At 38.1% G+C, this 17,850-nt stretch overlaps 3 protein-coding genes across 8 annotated transcripts in view; 2 read left to right on the top strand and 1 right to left on the bottom strand.

The window, feature by feature from the left end:
- Positions 1-6,948: 6,948 nt before the first annotated feature.
- On the top strand, positions 6,949-10,310 carry nme6 (NME/NM23 nucleoside diphosphate kinase 6). 2 transcript variants are annotated; one of them, XM_011491776.3, is made up of 6 exons: positions 6,949-7,193; positions 7,485-7,580; positions 9,146-9,248; positions 9,486-9,525; positions 9,624-9,784; positions 10,094-10,310. In XM_011491776.3, the coding sequence occupies exons 2-6, from the start codon at positions 7,488-7,490 to the stop codon at positions 10,249-10,251; spliced, it is 555 nt and encodes a 184-aa protein (XP_011490078.1). In that variant the 5' UTR covers positions 6,949-7,193; positions 7,485-7,487; the 3' UTR covers positions 10,252-10,310. The 2 variants fall into 2 exon arrangements, with proteins under 2 accessions (XP_011490078.1, XP_004083726.1); XM_004083678.4 differs by having other exon boundaries at positions 6,949-7,204.
- Positions 10,268-14,426, bottom strand: LOC101167335 (brain and acute leukemia cytoplasmic protein-like). Of its 2 annotated transcripts, none has more exons than XM_004083677.3 (5): positions 14,320-14,426; positions 13,255-13,445; positions 12,921-13,145; positions 11,048-11,247; positions 10,268-10,929 (listed from the first exon to the last, which is right to left on the bottom strand). In XM_004083677.3, the coding sequence occupies exons 3-5, from the start codon at positions 13,099-13,101 to the stop codon at positions 10,765-10,767; spliced, it is 546 nt and encodes a 181-aa protein (XP_004083725.1). In that variant the 5' UTR covers positions 13,102-13,145; positions 13,255-13,445; positions 14,320-14,426; the 3' UTR covers positions 10,268-10,764. The 2 variants fall into 2 exon arrangements, with proteins under 2 accessions (XP_004083725.1, XP_020570306.1); XM_020714647.1 differs by having other exon boundaries at positions 12,921-13,148; positions 13,284-13,445.
- A 1,577-nt stretch (positions 14,427-16,003) lies between these two features.
- LOC101162260 (kinesin-like protein KIF13B) overlaps positions 16,004-17,850 on the top strand; it is a 28,478-nt gene continuing 26,631 nt past the window's right edge. For 2 of the 4 annotated variants that reach the window (XM_023953264.1, XM_023953262.1), the window contains exons 1-2: positions 16,007-16,302; positions 16,423-16,496. In XM_023953264.1, coding sequence (XP_023809032.1) covers positions 16,436-16,496 — 61 coding nt within the window. In that variant the 5' untranslated portion in view covers positions 16,007-16,302; positions 16,423-16,435. Of the gene's footprint in view, positions 16,303-16,422; positions 16,497-17,850 lie in introns of all 4 variants that reach the window. The other 2 variants (XM_023953261.1, XM_023953263.1) reach the window with 2 other exon arrangements.

The raw sequence follows: 17,850 nt of genomic DNA, 5'->3' as shown, positions 1-17,850 counted from the left end.
TACATCAAATTAAATAAAAATATGAATAACCATAAAATAGGAAATAGGTTCAGACCAACCTCTCTCCCTCTTTCCTGAAGCTGCAATTTGCCTCTATCTATCTCTCCCCAGACCGGCCCGCACCACTCTTCCTCTCTCGTTTTTCTGCCATCAACCATCCTCCTCTGTATCTGCTGGGTGGATTGTGCCAACAACAGGCCTTGCAGATCAGCCTTTTCTATGCCCAACAGGAGCAGCCCCCCTCCACTGCGGCCTCCCACCTGTTGGTGTCCTTTAGAAGCCCCGGGCCTCTCCTGCGCCTCCTGTCCGGCCCAATCAGGGCCCTGACAGAGGGGGAGCCAGCCTGTGAAATCACACCTCTCAGCTGTTCACACTGGGCTTGGGACACCCTACACCCCTACAGCTCCTCCATTTGAAGCCCCGCCCACCTCTCCCTGCCCTGGCTGTACCCCGAATGTCAGTGGCTGGATGAAAAATATACAAATAAAAAAAAGTGGGGAGAAAGCAGGGAAACCAAGTAAGCAAATGGAAGATGGGTGGGTTTTACTGGGTTCTTGGGGTGGAGGTTGGGGGTGGGGGTGGGGGGTACTGTTAGAGGAGCATTTACAGAAGAAGTCACAGCTGAAGGTTGAGCTACATCCTGGTTCAGAACTTTGGCTTCATTTAGATCAATTAGGACATATATAGTCTAGGACATATATATGTATAGGACATATGTATAGTGTATATACTAAATCACAGTACAGCTTTTAACAACAAAGAATTGTCTTTAGTCTATTAAGATTATAAACATTTCAACATTTTTAATACTTAAAATTAAACTATCAACAAATGGTACCAATCTTCCACTATGACACTTGCAAGACAAAATTTGATTTAAAACAAAGAAAAGTTTGAGGATTAGCAAGCAAAAAAAACAAGAACTTTTAGGTGAATGAATGCTACAAGTGTTTGTTCCTGTCTGAACACTTCATGCAGCTCTGAAGCACCTGTGTGGCCATGCAGCTATTACCAATTCAGAAGAAGCAAATGGCCCGAGCTCAGGGTTCATTTTCCTCTGCAGCAAGCACAAGCCGCAAGCTAAGGTCAACACCTGTGTTCTAAAATCAGCACCAGGGTTGGGTGTGATAGGAACCAGAGCCTCATTCACAGAAAGCTCCAGCTCAGTGAGGGAGGCTTATATTGAAACCCAACGCTGTCGCTATTTTGAAGGCACTCGCCATCCACAAATAGCATCTCCCTCTGCATCTTTGTGGCTCCCCTTTTTTCTCTACCCCAGGATGTTGTCTGAATTCAACAGTTGTTCGATATTTCCCGTGGCGCTGAGCCAGGGTTTATCTCAAATGCATTATTTCCACTGAGGTCAGCGATGCAGCCAAGCCTTAGGAGTTATATCTGGGTGCTGAGAAAATCAGTTATCTTCTGGTGTTGAGAGAAAACTAATGAGCTTCCTCATCCAATCATGTTTCTCTTTTAGTGTCTTTTCTAAATTCTGTATCATGGGGGAATCTGGTTTTGTCGAAGATTTTTCCTTTGGTGAACTTTCATACTGGTTTGTTCTTCTTTGCAATCACCCGATTATATTCTCAGTACAAAGAATTACACAATAAAAACTCTTTAATGTGACCTTTAATCACCTATGAAGGCTAAGTTCAGAATAAAGTTAAGATAAAGTTAAAAGTAAAGATGTTACTCTCTTGATCTAGGTGGGTGATGCTGATATCAATAAAATCCCAACATACTGTGTCCTCACAGTTGAGCCAAGCCATAAGTCTCTTTAATAATTACATTCATGTTTTCATACCTGTAATTATTGCATCTGGGGTCATGTGGTGTATGTGTCGATGTAGAGGAAGGGGTTTGGTTTTATTTTAAAATCTAAATTTTATTTGGCTACTTGTGTTTACATTTAGAGCGCTTTGAGTTGTGTTGCATGAAAAGTGCTTTTTTTACAGATTAAGTTTGATTTGATTTGATTTGATCTGATTGATCTGATCTGATCTGATCTGATCTGATCTGATTCGATTCAATTTGATCTTGACTGAATAGGATAATACACAACAATTAATCATTTTTATTTCAGATTTCTTTAAGGTTGTTCTGACGTTCCTTGTGTAGCTTCTTCCGACACATTTGATTATGAATTAGTGTTTTATGAAAAAAGCTGAACTAAATTAAATGAAAATTGTCAGCTTTTATATTGAAATCATATTCATTTAAAAACCCTGAACATGACAGATGTGAGTCCTTAAGAGCAGCTTTTACAGCAGCTGAACCATTAAATTGGACCAATAGGTTATTTTTAACCCGCATGAACATACTGGGGGCCTCGTTTTTTGTCAGTCACATTGTTCCTCAACATGATGTCTTGTGGCTTTGCTTTTAAGATCCTACGTCTCCTAAGGATTTTCCCCCCAACACTTCTCTTTGCGTGAGGATGTAGAGTCCTTCAGGATGGCAGGTAGACAGACTCACCTCAGAAAAGTTTCTTCTTCGCCGAGCTGCGTGGAATTTTATGGTATAAATAAACTGGCAGCTGACACCAGACCAGGTCCCGCACATGCACCTCATAGATTTAAGCCTCGCTCTCCCAGAAAGCTTTAGAGTCACTTAAGAAGAGACATGTCAAACCCTGCTGTGTTGTCAGATAGATTTTTGCCATTATGCAAAAAATGCAGAATAAAGCACTAACATCCTTTCAAGCCTGCTTGTTCACAGAATCGGGTGGAATTCAGTGACACCTTCATCTTCCACTGGGCTCATCTTCTTGAGAATTGGGGCTTTGTGCCTAAATCCAACTTGTTCTGAAAAAGACCAATTCTTTTATTTCTAAGATCTGGTATTGTACTGATTTCCTCTTTAAGCTGTCATGAAGCTTGTCCTGGAAGACATTCTGGTGTATTTAAAATGCACTGTAATGGTGGAGGATGCGACAAAAAAGGCTTAAAACTTACATTTTATCCAGTGAAAGATGGAAACATTTCAGAAACTAAGCTCTGTAATCTGTTGCTGGCTCATTATTTGATCTGGGATTAATGCCGCTCTCCATCCTTCCCTGGGCACACCAGTTGCCCGGATGAAGGTTGACACAGCTGTTAGAGGCAGCACAGTCTCGCGTGGTGAAGCAATGGAGCAGAAAGGTCAAAGGCCAGCAGCATTTAGGTGAACAGTGAGAACAGGTGACGGAGAGGTGAGGGGGAACTCACTCACGTGGCTTACAGAGGGGACAAAGGGATTTAGGCGGATGCTTTGAGGTCATTAGATTCAGGGCAGGACACGGACAGATTACTGAGTGACCCCACGACACATAAGAAGTCTGAGTCAGAAATGCAATAAGAAGTAAAAAATACAAAACATTTGAATAATGTAATGTTCGTGAAAAATCATACCCAGCAAAATGTGACTATTAAAATTAGCCACAAAAGAAACATTTTTTGAGCCAAAAATAAATGTAAAAAAGACAAAAGTTAAAAATCTAGACTTCAATAAGCAGTAAGACAATCCAAATGATCCTGAAACCGCTGAATCTGTGACAGAACGCCTTCAAAATTATAAGTGATGCCAAAGCAAAGCTGCCAAAAGTCAAATGCAATCAATGACAAACAATGAAACTAAAACTGACCAAAAAATGTAAAATAAACTTGTTTGAATTCATTGTTTCCCATTAAATGAAGTGATTGGCAAAAAGACTGAAACTAAATGGATACAATAGAGCAAAACCATCCCATAAAATCTGCAAAATCAAATGCAAAATAAATTACCTGCAAAATATATTGAACAAATTGAAAAATTAGCTATGGAGCTGTGAAAGTGAAGCAATTTCTTTAACATAAAAAGACAGAAATTATGCCAAAATTGTGCCTAAAAATGAGGTTACTCCAAACACCTCCATTAGGCTTTAATCTCTTGCTGATGGCACCAAAGGTGTTGAAACAGGAAACACAAATCTGGCTGTTCTCACCATCCAAACAAGACATGAAAGGCCTCTCTCTCACTGTCTCACCGGGGGCTGTGTCGTTCTGAATGACCCTGTTCGGGGGGTCCTGGGGTGACAGGTGAGATCTTTGCACACTGGCTTCTGCTTCCGCATTACAGCAAAATTATGATTGACTCAAAAGAAAAGCCTCCTCCTAGAACACAACAACATCACAAGTAAATTCACAAAATAACAATTTCAGATTTTTAACAAAATTAATATTCATTGTCAAAACTGCACATTGAGATTAGCTAATAAATTTAATGGTGTGAATGAAAGTACAAACTAAAAATATGGAACATTTTAGTTTGTTTATAAGTGCTCCAGTATGTTACAATTTGGATACAACAGAGTAGAAGACCCAGACCATGACATTACCACCGCCATGTTTGAAAGCTCTTCTTCCTTTTGGGTTGTGATGGGCACCTAAAACAAATTAAAATATTGTGTCTATGTTTCTTGAATTTCTCTGAAATTCTGATGTTTTCTTTTAACATAACCTCTATAGTCAGTTGAAAACTGGGCATCTGGTCTAGAACTAGGATGTTTTTCTTTGCTCACTTTTATGATTTTCTCTACTGACACATACTGTGCCACAAATTTATTCCATGTAAAAATATCAAATTTGTCTTATGTAAGGATTTTATCGTCTTTAGTCACAAATAACTATATTTTGTCAGAGGCATACTTTTAAAATGGATGTAAATCCTTCAATGGGGACTCAATATTTAAGAGTATTTTTTATTTTGAAAATATACCTAGTATTCCAACAAGAGCAGTTTTTCTCTGATGCACCTCATAATGATTCCACAAAGAAATGTATTTGTCTTTAAAGAATGACCTGACTAAGATGATTCAAGTCCTGTTATACTGGGGGGGAACTACTCATTCCAAAAACCAAAGAGTGACAACTGCAGTGCAGCAGTACCACAGAGGAAAAAAGATAAAAGGGGTTTGAGGCCCTTGAGAAAGGGGGTGAATCAGCAGAGGATGATTGCAGCACGAGTCAGCAGTGATCATCAATGGTATCAGTTCTGTTGGATGGGGTCCTCAAGGAAACCTCCACCCATCATGTTAACACAAATGGGTTATTTAGTTTCAGATTTAACAATGTTGTGTTCAGAACATTTGTCTTATCCATTCACAACCACCAACAATCTTTTGTGACTCATAAACCTTGTGGGCAACTAAATAAACTCTAATAAAAAAATGTAAACAGCTAGAACAGAATATAAAGACCCAGAAAAAATGTGACCAGATTTTACTGATGGCGAGCTACTTTTCTGGCCTCAACAAAGATGTCAAGAAAAAAAAACGGTCATGTGAAAAGTTGGTTTTAAACAAAATAAATTATTTTCCTGATTCTTCTGAACTTGACATTCAACAGTAGTTGTCAGCCCTGATCCACACATAATACTTAGTGTCCACTAGAATCCAGGCTGACGTGACTGATCTTTGTGGAAAACGCGATTAGGCCATGTGTCATCACATCACATTGAGCTCCTCTGTTGCCTCTGCCCCTCTGCCTGACGTCCTATAACTTAAACTTTATAGAGTTCAAAGAAACAAGGGTCTTTTGTCTGAGTCACTCAGTAAGAAACTGCAGTCACCATCATTACTGCTGCCATGTGTTCATCTCCATCATTCGTGTGCAGCTCACCATAGATCCGCAGATCACAAAGTTAAAGCAGAGACACAAACTTTGCTCTTTCTAAATCAGACCCATTTATTACATTTAAAAGGATTTCTATGACATTTTTGAAATGTAGATTTAAAAAGTAACCATTTTAAGCATCATTTCTTTCACACAGAAATGTGTCCCCTCCAACCCCACAAACATCACTTGCCCTCTCCAACCCCCTCATGGGACACAACAGCTGTGGTTTCACCCCCACCCAGAGTCATATGACATGGGCAGGTGGGATAAAAACCTATATGGACATACCCCTACTGCCCCTCTTCCATCTCCCTGAATGTCAGCCACACACTTGTGTTCAGTCTCTACTGTTCAAGGGTGTGACCATGTTGCTCTGCTGGAATGCGCTCCCCGTTTGTAGATCACACTGTATGTCTGATCTCTTAGACAGCAATAAGATTCCACAGACACAATCCCCCTGCTGCTCCAGCTTCTGCTTGTAGCTGCTGTTTATTTCTAAGAGAAGGCCAAAAGATGCACATTATGATTAAAGTGACTTTATTTTCCCCCTTTCCTCTAAGAATTTAACCTTTTTACAATGTGCACATTTGTAGTTGTGTGTCCTAAACCAATGGTTCTAAAATACAGAACATTTACACATGGGGATACCACTATACACACAAACGCATATAAAACATATAGTAATATGTAAAAATAAAAAATAAAAGTACATGAACAGCAGCTATCTAAATATTTATAGAGAAATCCAGTTAAAAACAACATGTGGTACAGCCAGAGACATGTTTTAAAATTTGTTTCAGATGGCAAAACTCATTTTAAAATGTATATTATTCCTTTAATATTACAATTTTCATTTAATTGAAAATTTGCATTGTCGTTTTTGTGCTACTAAAGCTTTTGAGTACTTCTGCAAGGTTCTAAAATATTGCTTTTATGTCTACATAAATGTAAACAAAGCAATCTGGTGCTAGTTTGGGGAAACTTGGCAAGAAAAGCCATTAACAGGGATACATTGCCTATTATAGGCAACAACAAAAAAAGAAATGATAAATTATTTAAGTAGTTTAACCAAGAAAGGGAAACTTATACTCTGATTGTTTGCAAGGTCCCTTGGTAAATTTTTGGGAGCATGTTTATAACTTTAAAAATAAATCTTTTAAAAATCGTTAACTTTCTGAAGTTTTATTGCTGTACAAAGCGAGAAATTAAAAAGAAAAACGTAATCAATTGTTTAAATGTGATTCTGATACATTTACTTGAGGTTTGTTTCTACTCCTTTCACAGAAGGAACTTTTTTTAAGCTTTAGTTTCGGGGGATTGTTTTTACGGACGGACATGTTGTAATGAGGAGGTTTAATCATAGCTAAAACTATGATTTTATGATACTTTAACGTTTAAAATAAAAAAGTGGTATTGTGAAAATAAGTATCTATTATGTAGGGTATTGAACGTTTGAAATCAGATCGAATAGCGGGTGTATAGCCTGCGTTCTGCGGCTGCGTTAACCGTTATTGCTCACGCGCCTCCTCCGCTTGTTATTTTGGACACAAGCCTCGCAGAGTGAGTCAGAGGTCGGTAAAATGAGCAAGTTGCTGGGTTGTTGAAGACAGCGAAAGATTCTTTATTATTATTATTATTATTATTATTATTATTATTATTATTATTATTATAATGTATTCATTATGATTATTATCTGTAGTAAAAAATAACTCACAATATCGCCTCAAGAACCACATTTGTGTTTGTTTTTCGTGTGTTTCTCACTGAGCATCGTCGTGTAAACGGGAGTCCACTTGTGTTTTGTGTCGCACGTGTTCTGGTTAACAGCTGCTTGTGTGTCTTGTTCACCAGAAAATGTTCCCGACGACTCGCCACCTGTCCAGAGTGCTGCAGCTCACTCTGGCGGTCATTAAGCCTGATGCTGTTGCTCATCCGTTGATGATGGAGGTCAGCCTTCAATGTAAATCCAAACATACACACTAAAGGTTGACGCCATATAAAAAAACACAATGTTAAAATAAAGTTTAAAAGGAACACACAGTTTTGAATCTGACATATATTTTGGGTGTGATGTTTATTTTAATTAACAGCCTAATCTTGTGAAAAACTGCATAAAAGAGCAGGAAGTAAATCTTTATTGACCATATATATTCAGGAAATTCAGAGAGAAGTTTCAGCTGATTGCAAAGAAAAGGAAAACGTAGATTTTAAATTGCAACGACATATTTTATTGTAATGTAAATTTCTGTATAAATAAGACAGAATATAAAAAAAATCTAGGAAATCATATTGTATGACTTTTTAAAGAATGTGTCAATTGGTGCAGAAGAAAATAAGTATTTGCCCCTATAAACAAGTAAGAATGCTGCCTCTCATAAACCTCTTACTTCTTCTTTATGTAGCGTTTCTATTTTTCATTCATGTCACCTTTTTAAACTAGTTATCTGTATAAAAGACACCTGTCCACACTCTTTAACAGTGAGAATGCAACCTTTCCATGATGAACAAAGAGCTGTCAAAGGACACCAGGACACGATTATTCACCTGAACAAGACTGGGATGAACCAATATACAAAAAGGAAGCAGCCTGATGAGACAAAATCAACTATTGGAGCAAATATTAGTAGATAGGAGAAACACAGGATCACTGGCGATCTCCCTCCACCTGGAGCTTTGTGCAAGAAGATCTCACCTTTTTATGTACAAATGATCTTGGTAATGATGAAGAAACATCCCAGAAGTATACCAGATCTGGAAGAACACATCATGCTCTGGGTCTGTTCTTTTGCAAAGAGGGTGGATAAACTGATCTGTCTTCAGGAAAAGTTGAATGGGAACATGTATAGTGAGATTTTGGGCAGAAACTATAAGTAAGAGCATTGGGGATGATATGTGGCTGGATCTTTCAGCATAACAAAAATCCCAAACTCATCACCAGGGCAACAAGGGGGTAGCTACGTGACAAGCATTTCAAGGTTCTGGAGTGGTCTAGCCAGTCTGGACCTCAATCCAGTAGAGATTCTGTGGAGGGAGTTGAAAGTCTGTGTTGCCCAGTAACAGCCCAAAAACATCACAGGTCTGAGAAGGTCTGCATAGAGGAATGGACTAAAATAGCAGCTAAAGTGTCTGTAAACCTGTGAAGACCTACAGGAAACCTTTGACCTCTGTCCTTGACAACCAGGATTACATTAGATTGTTGAGGTGAACTTTAATTATTGACCATTTTTGGCTCCATTATACAAATAAATTCTTTAAAAAGTCTTATGCGATTTTTTTTTCTTTTCTTTTTGTCTATTGTGTCTTTCACAGTTAATGTGTACCTCTTTCCTTTTTAAAGGGACCAACTTACAGAACCTGTGTGTCCCAAATACATTTTTGCTTCACTGTAGCTCTTACTGATTGACTCCTATAGATTGTTTGTATCTCAATGAATTCTGTTTGAATGGTTCGAAACCTTTTTTGTTTTTGTTTAAATATCACTAACAAATTGATGTATCTGATTTATCTTTCAGGCTCTTCACCAGAAAATTCTAGATAACGATTTTAAAATTGTCAGATGCAAGGATCTGGTGTGGGAACGGCAGGACTCGGAGAAGTTTTACGCCGAGCATTCAGGTGTGCGCACAGCGTGTGCTTGTGCAGATTTTCTGAAATGAACAAAGGCAGGCTGTTCTTCATCCATGTGACTGAAATTGAGTCAGGAGGCAGAATTGGCCGACACGTCACACCATTTGCACGGCAAAAACAAGTGAATCACCCTACTTTGCTGCTAAGAAGCCAACTTTAAAGGCTGCCGTGCAAAGAGAATGAAAAAACAGAGCATGGATGACCCTGTTTTGCCTTTATTTTCAGGCCGATTCTTCTATCAAAGACTTGTTGAATTTATGTCGAGGTGAGCCTCCATGTCTTTAAAAAAAAAAATGACTGATAGTAATCCTGTGTGCTGCCCCCCTACAAATGTTGAAACCATCAATGTAAAATTCTTCGCAGTGGTCCGATGAGAGCGTATGTTTTAGCCAGAGAAGATGCAATCCGTCACTGGAGGGGACTGATGGGACCGACCAAAGTGTTCAGAGCCAGATACACCGACCCGAATTCTATCAGGGCCCAGTTTGGGCTCACAGATACAAGAAACACAACTCATGGCTCAGGTTAGAGATGTTTAAAGACCAACTTTAATCATTTATTACAATTACCAGAACAAGATGAGAGTGGGACTTTAATGCTTTTACCATCATGAACATAATCCAGTTCTTTCAGGTTATTTTACGCTGTACGTTGGTAATTTATACCGAAATTACCAACATAAGTGGGGTATATATATATATATATTTTAAAGTTTAAAACAAATAAACTTCCAGCCTTTCTTTGCTTTTTGCAAAGTTTTTAATTTACAGAACTTTAACTGCTGTTCTTCAGTTTGACACCTTCAAATATGATTTTTTTTTCCCCTCCATCAGATTCTCCAGAGTCGGCTCAAAGAGAGATAAGCTTCTTCTTCCCAGATTTCCACACGGCAGACTGGATGGAGAAAGAAGAGCCGCTGTTCAGATCAGGAAAGATGACCTATGACCATCAGAACCAGGTCCATGTTTTATCAGCAGCAACACAACCTTAAGATGACTCAGTTTATATGAAGTCATGTTGGACCTTAAAGCTTTATTGGATGAAAAAAAACCACATACACAGATGACAAAATGTAAACTCATTTGTGCAAAACAAGATACAGTAAGCCTGATCAGTCATCGGCACAGACGGTAAAACCGTAACAACATGCTGTGCTTCTTTTCCAAAACAAATATTTACACTTAAAATAAAAAACACAATGATAGCATTACACACCATTTATCAAAAGCAGCAAGAAGTGTTTTTATTCACCCTGTATTTCACAAAATACTATTATTGGCACAAATGAATTATTAGAGATGTTTTTTTTCTGACCAAATGACAGTTTCACTTTTTTGTTCTCATTTATGTCAAAACATACAATAACACACGTCATGATGTGCATTGGCACATGATTCATATTCATGTATGAAATTACCGTCCATGAGACCATAAGGATTTCTGTACAAAAACACATTCATGTCACTGATTTCACAGTTGTGTTGAACCTGGCTCCGTCCTGCCTTCATGTGTTTTGAGTGGCCGCCTGTTTTAGAGTCTCCACAGGTTTCATGATCTCATAGGTTGTGAGAGACTTCTTCACTTTTCCATTTTTATCTACCTGGTGGATGCTCTGCGTCACGGTAATGGTCACCTGTTTAGTCGACATCCGATTATCCTGCCATTTTGTCTGTAAATGGTAAAAAACAAACACAGAGACAATAAAGAAGTTATTTAATATAGTTTGAAGCTTTTATTTTTGAAAGGTTTAACCATTGATTGGTATGCAATGGGTGTGAGAGGCTTACAATCTCCTCTGTGTGGAGAACACTTCTGCGCTGCACTGTGGTTCCTGATGGAGGTGAAGCGGCCTCCGGCTTCGGAGAGGCCAGGATGGATGACGGGCTGCTGGGCGTCACGTTGTTCAGGCTGGCTTCAGACACGGCCGAGCAGACCTTCAGGTACGCCTGAGCCGGAGGAGGGAGGCCGTCTTCAAAAAAGTCTGGAACTGCAATAAAGACAAACAGATTTGTTTTTGAGATTTGACCTTAATAATCTGCAAAAATTTGGTTTCACTTCAAACATCATCATTGAAAGTCTTCTTTTTCCTTAAACACTCACATTGATGAAAATTGTAAACATGTTCTTGTGATATTTTTCTGATGATGGAAGGCATAGATAAAGAAAATAAAGCTTAAAATGGTATGTAATAGGCGATAGGAAGGGCGTGCCCACAACTCTGAAAAATTGCTAATGAACCCTAATGATAATTAAAAGACCACTAGGAACGCTTTTACAATAGATGCAAAGATGATCGGAGGGAAACTTTGAATGTTTAAGGCGTTTGGTTCCCTGTTCCGCACTCGACCGCTGCATCAGAAAGACCTGGATTCCCAGCAGACTGCTCAATGTTCAGATCAAACACACTCTTTACTAATTGAGCTTAATGGATTTCTCTTCTTACTCAAAATAAAAACGTAGCTAAAAAAGCAGGAGTGTAAATAACCGTTTTAAGAAGGCGCAGGTCTTTTATTCTATAAGAATTACCAGAATAAAGTAATTATTTGACAGATTTTAAAATACTTGTTTTAAATATATATATTTAAAAAAGAAACTAACTAGCTGGGCTTGAACCCACAACCTGCTGCTGCTTATGAGGTCAGTCAAGAGCCCACTGGTGACATTTACCATTGAAGCAGTCTTTACAGTACAAAGCTTTTCTCTAATTTGCCCATTTGTGGATGTGCTTTTTGTGTCTTTATTGTGAAGTGGAAGTCTCTTTTTTTTTGTGTTTGTGTTACGTCAATGCTCATCAACCTGGATTTGCCAGCAGCTGCATCTGTTGCCATGAGAGCAAAGATCTGTGTGTGTGTGTGTGTGTGTGTGTGTGCTCTGTGGCTTTTGAAGCAGCCTGTTATTTACCCCTTTACTGAGTCATCTTCCCGTGGCTTCAAAGAAAACGCACACACTTAAACACGTTTGTGTGAAAAGACAAATTTGCCAACAAAAAACAGATTTCATAAAGAGGCAGTACATGGAGCCTTAAAGCTCCTTTCTTCCAGCACAAAGTTGATTTTCTAGACTTGCTTCAGGAGCTCTGGTGCATTGAATATTGGTGCATTGAAAATTGGTTGCACAACCTTTGGAAAAAAGAAAAAAATTGATTTTCCCCCCCACAATTCTTTGCCACAGTGTGACAACTATTTTAAATGTATTTGCTATTCTCCATACAACACTGATTTATTGTAAATAAAATGCATAAGCACTGCACTGACAATTACCCACAAGCTGGAAGCTTTGATTGAAAGCAAACGGGTAAGAAATATGATGCATATAAAGTGGTTAAGTATGTCACTAATATAGTAGCTTTTTAAGAAATCAAAAGACTTGCAGAACAATAATCCGTACGCTCAATAAACATATTGTGTCATTAGTTAAGCAAAGAGCTGGAAGGCTAAAGCCTAAATCATTAAGAGATGATGCACCACACAAGTGTTATGGCTTCTATAGCCAAAGAATATGAATATTGACACACCTTTATGAAATAAAATAGTTGCAACAGCATAAAAAAAACCCTCAGAAATGTGGAAAAATGTTGTTTTCCTAAAGCGTTTCCCTCTTTCCATTTTAGCTTTAATTTTAAATTCCCTTCTTAAATCCTAAATCATGCAGCCTCCTTACCTGGGCTGATGTTCTTCTCAGAGATGAAGCCGACCTCGGAGTTGTCAGACGGGATGCTCTGGATGGATGACAGCGGGATGTCTGTGTCTGTGCTCGTAAGCCATGTCGATTCCGTCTCTTTGGTCCAGCTCTCCAGATAGCGAGGTTCCAGAGCATCAGTCCTGCTCCCCCCACAGCCCATAACTCAGCCTCTACACAACACCTTCACCTACAAACTCAATTCACCTTCAAGGGCAAAATGGCAAAACAAAACAAAAGGAGGTCTAGCATGCATTTAAAGCTTTACATCTGTTAATGTTAAGGATTACATCTGTTAATCAATAAGCAGACTTACAGCTCAGAGGAAAGCTGTGTGACAAGCTTAAGAGCCCTCATGAGTTTCGTCTGTTTGGTTGTCTATCCTTCCTGGAGCTCTGTTCCTCTGGACTCAGATAACTTCCTTTACGGGCATCTTCTGACGATCAAGAGGGCCAAGCAGACCAAAGTACACAGAAAAGCGCCAAACCCCAACCATTATGTAGCCACCTAAAATAATAGGGAAACAGGTGAGTGGCGCCTTCTCTTACACAGTTTAACTAACACAGATCATTCTTTCAAACAGATCTACAGTTCTTTTCAAAATAAAAGATATAAAGACAACTTTAATTTTAACATTTAATTGATTAAAGGCATATTTTTCCACTACTGTTATTGAATTGGATCTGACTTATTTCTTCACTTATTTGTAATCATTCTTAATTGTAATTGTGCAGCGATTTTGTTATTTTCCGACTTTTGCTTTGGATTTAAACTCTAAAATAGGAATTAGAAAAAATAAAAACGGACTTTACAGCCTTTTCTCTCATTTATAACATTTTTTCTTTTATGGCAAAAGTTTTTTTAAGGCGAACATAATTGCATATTATCGAAAAGGTGAAAATAACATTTTCTATTAGAAGATTAGGGTATTTATTGATTTTTATATCATTTAATGCAGTATTTTCCTTCCCTTTGTAAAAGATTTGAACTATTGCTCCTCTGTGATCCGGATTACAATTTGGAGCTTTTTATAGTTATGATCACAGACTAGCGGACTCCTACGAAACCTGCAGGAGAAAATGATGCTGTGTAAGTAGGTCGCCATGATGAATGGACCCCTGAGGCAACCAAACAGTTATGTTCTATCACAACTACTGGGAGGGACGACATATAATTTACCGGTTATTTTTTTAGGTAAATAAATCATACATATTTTATTTATTTTCGGGAGTATAATAGATGCTAGTGGTTAGCACGCTAACGCAAAACAGGTGCACAGATTCTTTTAAAACACAACCCTGTTTTTAACCAGCATTTACTAGCATTCTGCCACATTCACCAGCAAACCCAACATGGAAAAATAGCCTGGTTAGATACCAACCTGTTGCAGCGCTCCTCTGTTTACAATCACTGCCTCCACCGCTTTCCCCACCCACACCTACTGCTTTAATCAATGCGCACCGCGATACACCTGATTTGTTCACTGTGATCCCGTAAGATCTCGCGTTGCTAAGTCTGTGCGTTCAGGGACATTCAGGACAAAAGGAAGTTCCTAAAAATAATTTTGTTGCATCTGTGTATATGTGATGATCTTCTTTTTTAATCTATATAAAATAATAAAAAAAGGAAGTTATCCTGTCAATGTCCATTATTTCAAAAGTATTAAAAAATACAACCATTTCGTATTAATAAGTTTACAAATTGACACATTTATAATTCTGTTAACAGTTTTTTTATTTAAAACAGACAAGTAAACATCTCTGGCTTTCAGTTTTTTAAAACTTTTTTTTCAGTCTTTGCTACGGATTCATTGTCTAGAAAATTGTTTTACACCTGCTGGCTCATGTGGCTAACAATTTCTTTTGTGCAAAAAAAGTTGTATTTCTTTTTCTTTTCTTTTTTTTGCTGTTTTCTATACGATTTTTATTGAACATTTAGAACATTACAAAAACTCAATTACACAATTTTTTTGTAACATTTGCAGAGTACATTTCAAAAAGTTGTATTCTGATCATAGTTACCCTCGACTCTCCTGACAATTTCCATGATCTTCAACCGTTATTACCTCATGCAAAACTCTTTAGCAATTTTCCCTTTTTTCATTTGCCACTAGTTGTTTTGCAGTGCCATGTAAAAAATATATAATTAAAAATAGGAAAACAATCAATTTCCTAGTAACCCTGAAGCAAGTCTATCTACAAATGTAATTTGATTAACATGAAGTTATTTAATGTAAAACTTCAAAACTGAGATGGGAAATGCTATAATTTATTGAAAGTTTGATAAAATAACGTTTCGTTATTTTGAAAACATCCAAAATTAAGAAATCTCAAGAAGCTGGTGTTTGCAGTCAATGTTAGAGGTAAATCTCTTGTTCTCATAATATTTAAAAAGTTACTTACTTACTTACTAGCCGAATATGACATTAAACTTCTGAATATGTTTAACAAATTGAGAAGCAGCAACACAAAATCCCAACGTTTACTTTAAATCTGACTTTTTTTCAAGTCCCCAAGACATAAATACATATATATTTGTTTGACACGTCTGTTTTGTTAATAATTGTGTCGTATCCAGGTCAATTCTTTTAAAGTTTTTACATAGTTTGAAGTGCATTGCAAGTTAATTACCCTCAGTTACAGATTTGAAAGAAAATGCCAGTTGGCCTAGTGTAGTCCTATTTTTTAGGCACACTACACTCACTGGCCATCAGATGTGGACCTTTTTGTTCTGCTCATTTGTTCTGATGTCAACACCTCAAAACCTTTGTGTGGTGGAGGAGCTGCATTATTCTATAAAATTAAAGTGTTTAATAGAATTCACTTCAATAAATGCTGCTTAGATATGTGTTTACCTTTCATCTTAATAACTTAATTTCTTTTGCAAATTTCACTTTTAACATTTTTTTATATTTATTTTCATGCATATAACTTGTCATTTTTGAGGGTTGTGGCACACATGTCAACAGTCAACTAAACTAATGCAGTTGTAGTTCCACAATAGTCCACACGGTGGCACTGCGTCTCCTCTTGATCAGTGTGACCTGAGCAGCTGGAGGCTTTACCAACTAAATCTCACGGCAAATCCCTTTAGCTGACTTGGCTTGACTGATCTTTGCGGGAGGTTTCAGGAAATGCAGCAGGTGGAGGAGCGGGAGGAGTCAGCTGCGGAGTGCCGTGAGTGTCTGTGGACCTCCACGGAGACCTACTGTCAGGTGTACCGGGGGTGGGGGGCAGGTGCTGCCGCCCGCGGTCACCTTTGACACGTCTGACCCCCGTGTATGTTTTTGTTAGCTTCCCTGGTTAGCTCAAGACGGAGCGTCTTGGAGTCGGACACGACAGCAACCGCTGCCTTCCTGAACACCGTAAGTTTCCTTAACTTAGTTTAAAGGAGACTTATGGGGCGTTTTGGTCTGATTTAAAAGGGGGGCAAACTTTGTTGAAGAGTTCGAACTGTTTCTTCCCCCCCCCCCCCATTCATTCAGGTCAAGTGCAGCCATGGATGACAACGACGCCAACGTAAAGGTCGCGGTTCGAGTGCGACCCATGAACAGGAGAGGTATGACACGCCCCGCCCACTTTCAAAATAAACTTTATTCATAAAATGTTTGAAAAATACTTTTTTTCGCCCTTCCCAACCAAATTAATTGGTAGTGTGAGCTCAGAGATGAACTGTCCTGAAAAACCAGCTGCCATACTTTTGATTTCCTGCCCATCCCTCATCACCTGATCCAATTAAATCCATTTCCGGTCCACGTTCCTCAACTTTTTGGTCCAAAGCTGCACGTTCGCAGCTCCACGCTGATAGGAAGTTGCAGTCCTTCCTTTTTTAAACAACCAAAACGCTTGTCCTGCAGAAGGAATGAGGAAGAGAAGGTGGGACCCAGCTTTTTTATTTTTTTAATTGAAAACACAGATGACAGACGTTAAATAACAAATCCACATTAAACTCTACATCAATTGTTCAAAGTTTTAATTGCTCTTTTTGTTTGTACTGGGGGAAATGGAAAGTAAGTAAAATCTTATATGGGCCAATAAATCCCCCCCCCAAATTTGGAGCTTTATGGGTAAATTTAGTTTTGTGAATATAATACTTGTTTTACAAAATCAGGAGATTTATTCAATAAAATTAAGACAAAGGTTTACTATCATAATGAATGAAAGCAAATAAGATGTTTTTCCATGTTAAAGTAAAATGTGGATACATTTTAGATTTTATCAGATTTGTTAATCTGTCCCAAAATCATTTTAGTGTTCCTGCAAGTCCCAAAAAAAATAAATGTATCAACATTTCCTCAAATTGAAAACAGAACAGTTTTAGCAATATCTTTTTTTAGCCTTTGGATTTATGGATTTGTTGGATACAACCTCTGAATGATCCTGAATGAAACCTCTTTCACTTTCTTGTTTACAAGATATTTGTCAAACAGAAGCCAAACCTTTTCCCAACAAATGTGTGCATGAAGTGAATTCCAGAGTTTTCCGACAGCAGTGTCCGTCACGTGAAGCTGGAGTTGGGGAGCGGATGGAGAAGTTCCTTTAAAAAGATCAGTGAGGTTGAGGGAAACACCATCAAGAACATCTGAAAAGTTCTTCATGGAAACGGGGATCTTATAGAACTGCATAAATTCAGTGTAGGGTTGACCCTGTTGATTGAATAATTGACTAACTCATCTGATATTATTATCAAACGACTGTTGTTCAATTGTTTTTGTCAAGAATATATCTATTGTTCCAAATGTAAAACCTGTGAGGAGAAAAGTTGTGTTTTAAATCATGGACAGAGCATGAAATGAAGAACATTCTGCCTGTAGGCCAGTTGTAAACCGCTTATAACGTTTGCACAGACAAGTCTCAATGATTCATCGGCATGAAAAAAAATGGAGTTGTGGCTGAAAAGTTATGATAATCAC

Source organism: Oryzias latipes, chromosome 24 (genome assembly GCF_002234675.1).
Source record: "Oryzias latipes chromosome 24, ASM223467v1".
Classification (NCBI taxonomy): Eukaryota; Metazoa; Chordata; class Actinopteri; order Beloniformes; family Adrianichthyidae; genus Oryzias; species Oryzias latipes.
This window is presented reverse-complemented; position numbering and strand designations above follow the sequence as displayed.

What these genes read in the sequence shown, in the direction of transcription:
- LOC101167335 (XM_004083677.3), bottom strand. Translation starts at nt 13,101, where the DNA reads ATGGGCTGTGGGGGGAGCAGGACTGATGCTCTGGAACCTCGCTATCTG. An exon ending in TGAGAAGAACATCAGCCCAG is followed by an intron (nt 11,248 to 12,920) that starts GTAAGGAGGCTG and finishes TCTTTATTGCAG; the next exon opens with TTCCAGACTTTTTTGAAGAC. An exon ending in TTCTCCACACAGAGGAGATT is followed by an intron (nt 10,930 to 11,047) that starts GTAAGCCTCTCA and finishes TACCATTTACAG; the next exon opens with ACAAAATGGCAGGATAATCG.
- nme6 (XM_011491776.3), top strand. Translation starts at nt 7,488, where the DNA reads ATGTTCCCGACGACTCGCCACCTGTCCAGAGTGCTGCAGCTCACTCTG. An exon ending in GTTTTACGCCGAGCATTCAG is followed by an intron (nt 9,249 to 9,485) that starts GTGTGCGCACAG and finishes CTTTATTTTCAG; the next exon opens with GCCGATTCTTCTATCAAAGA. An exon ending in CTTGTTGAATTTATGTCGAG is followed by an intron (nt 9,526 to 9,623) that starts GTGAGCCTCCAT and finishes AATTCTTCGCAG; the next exon opens with TGGTCCGATGAGAGCGTATG.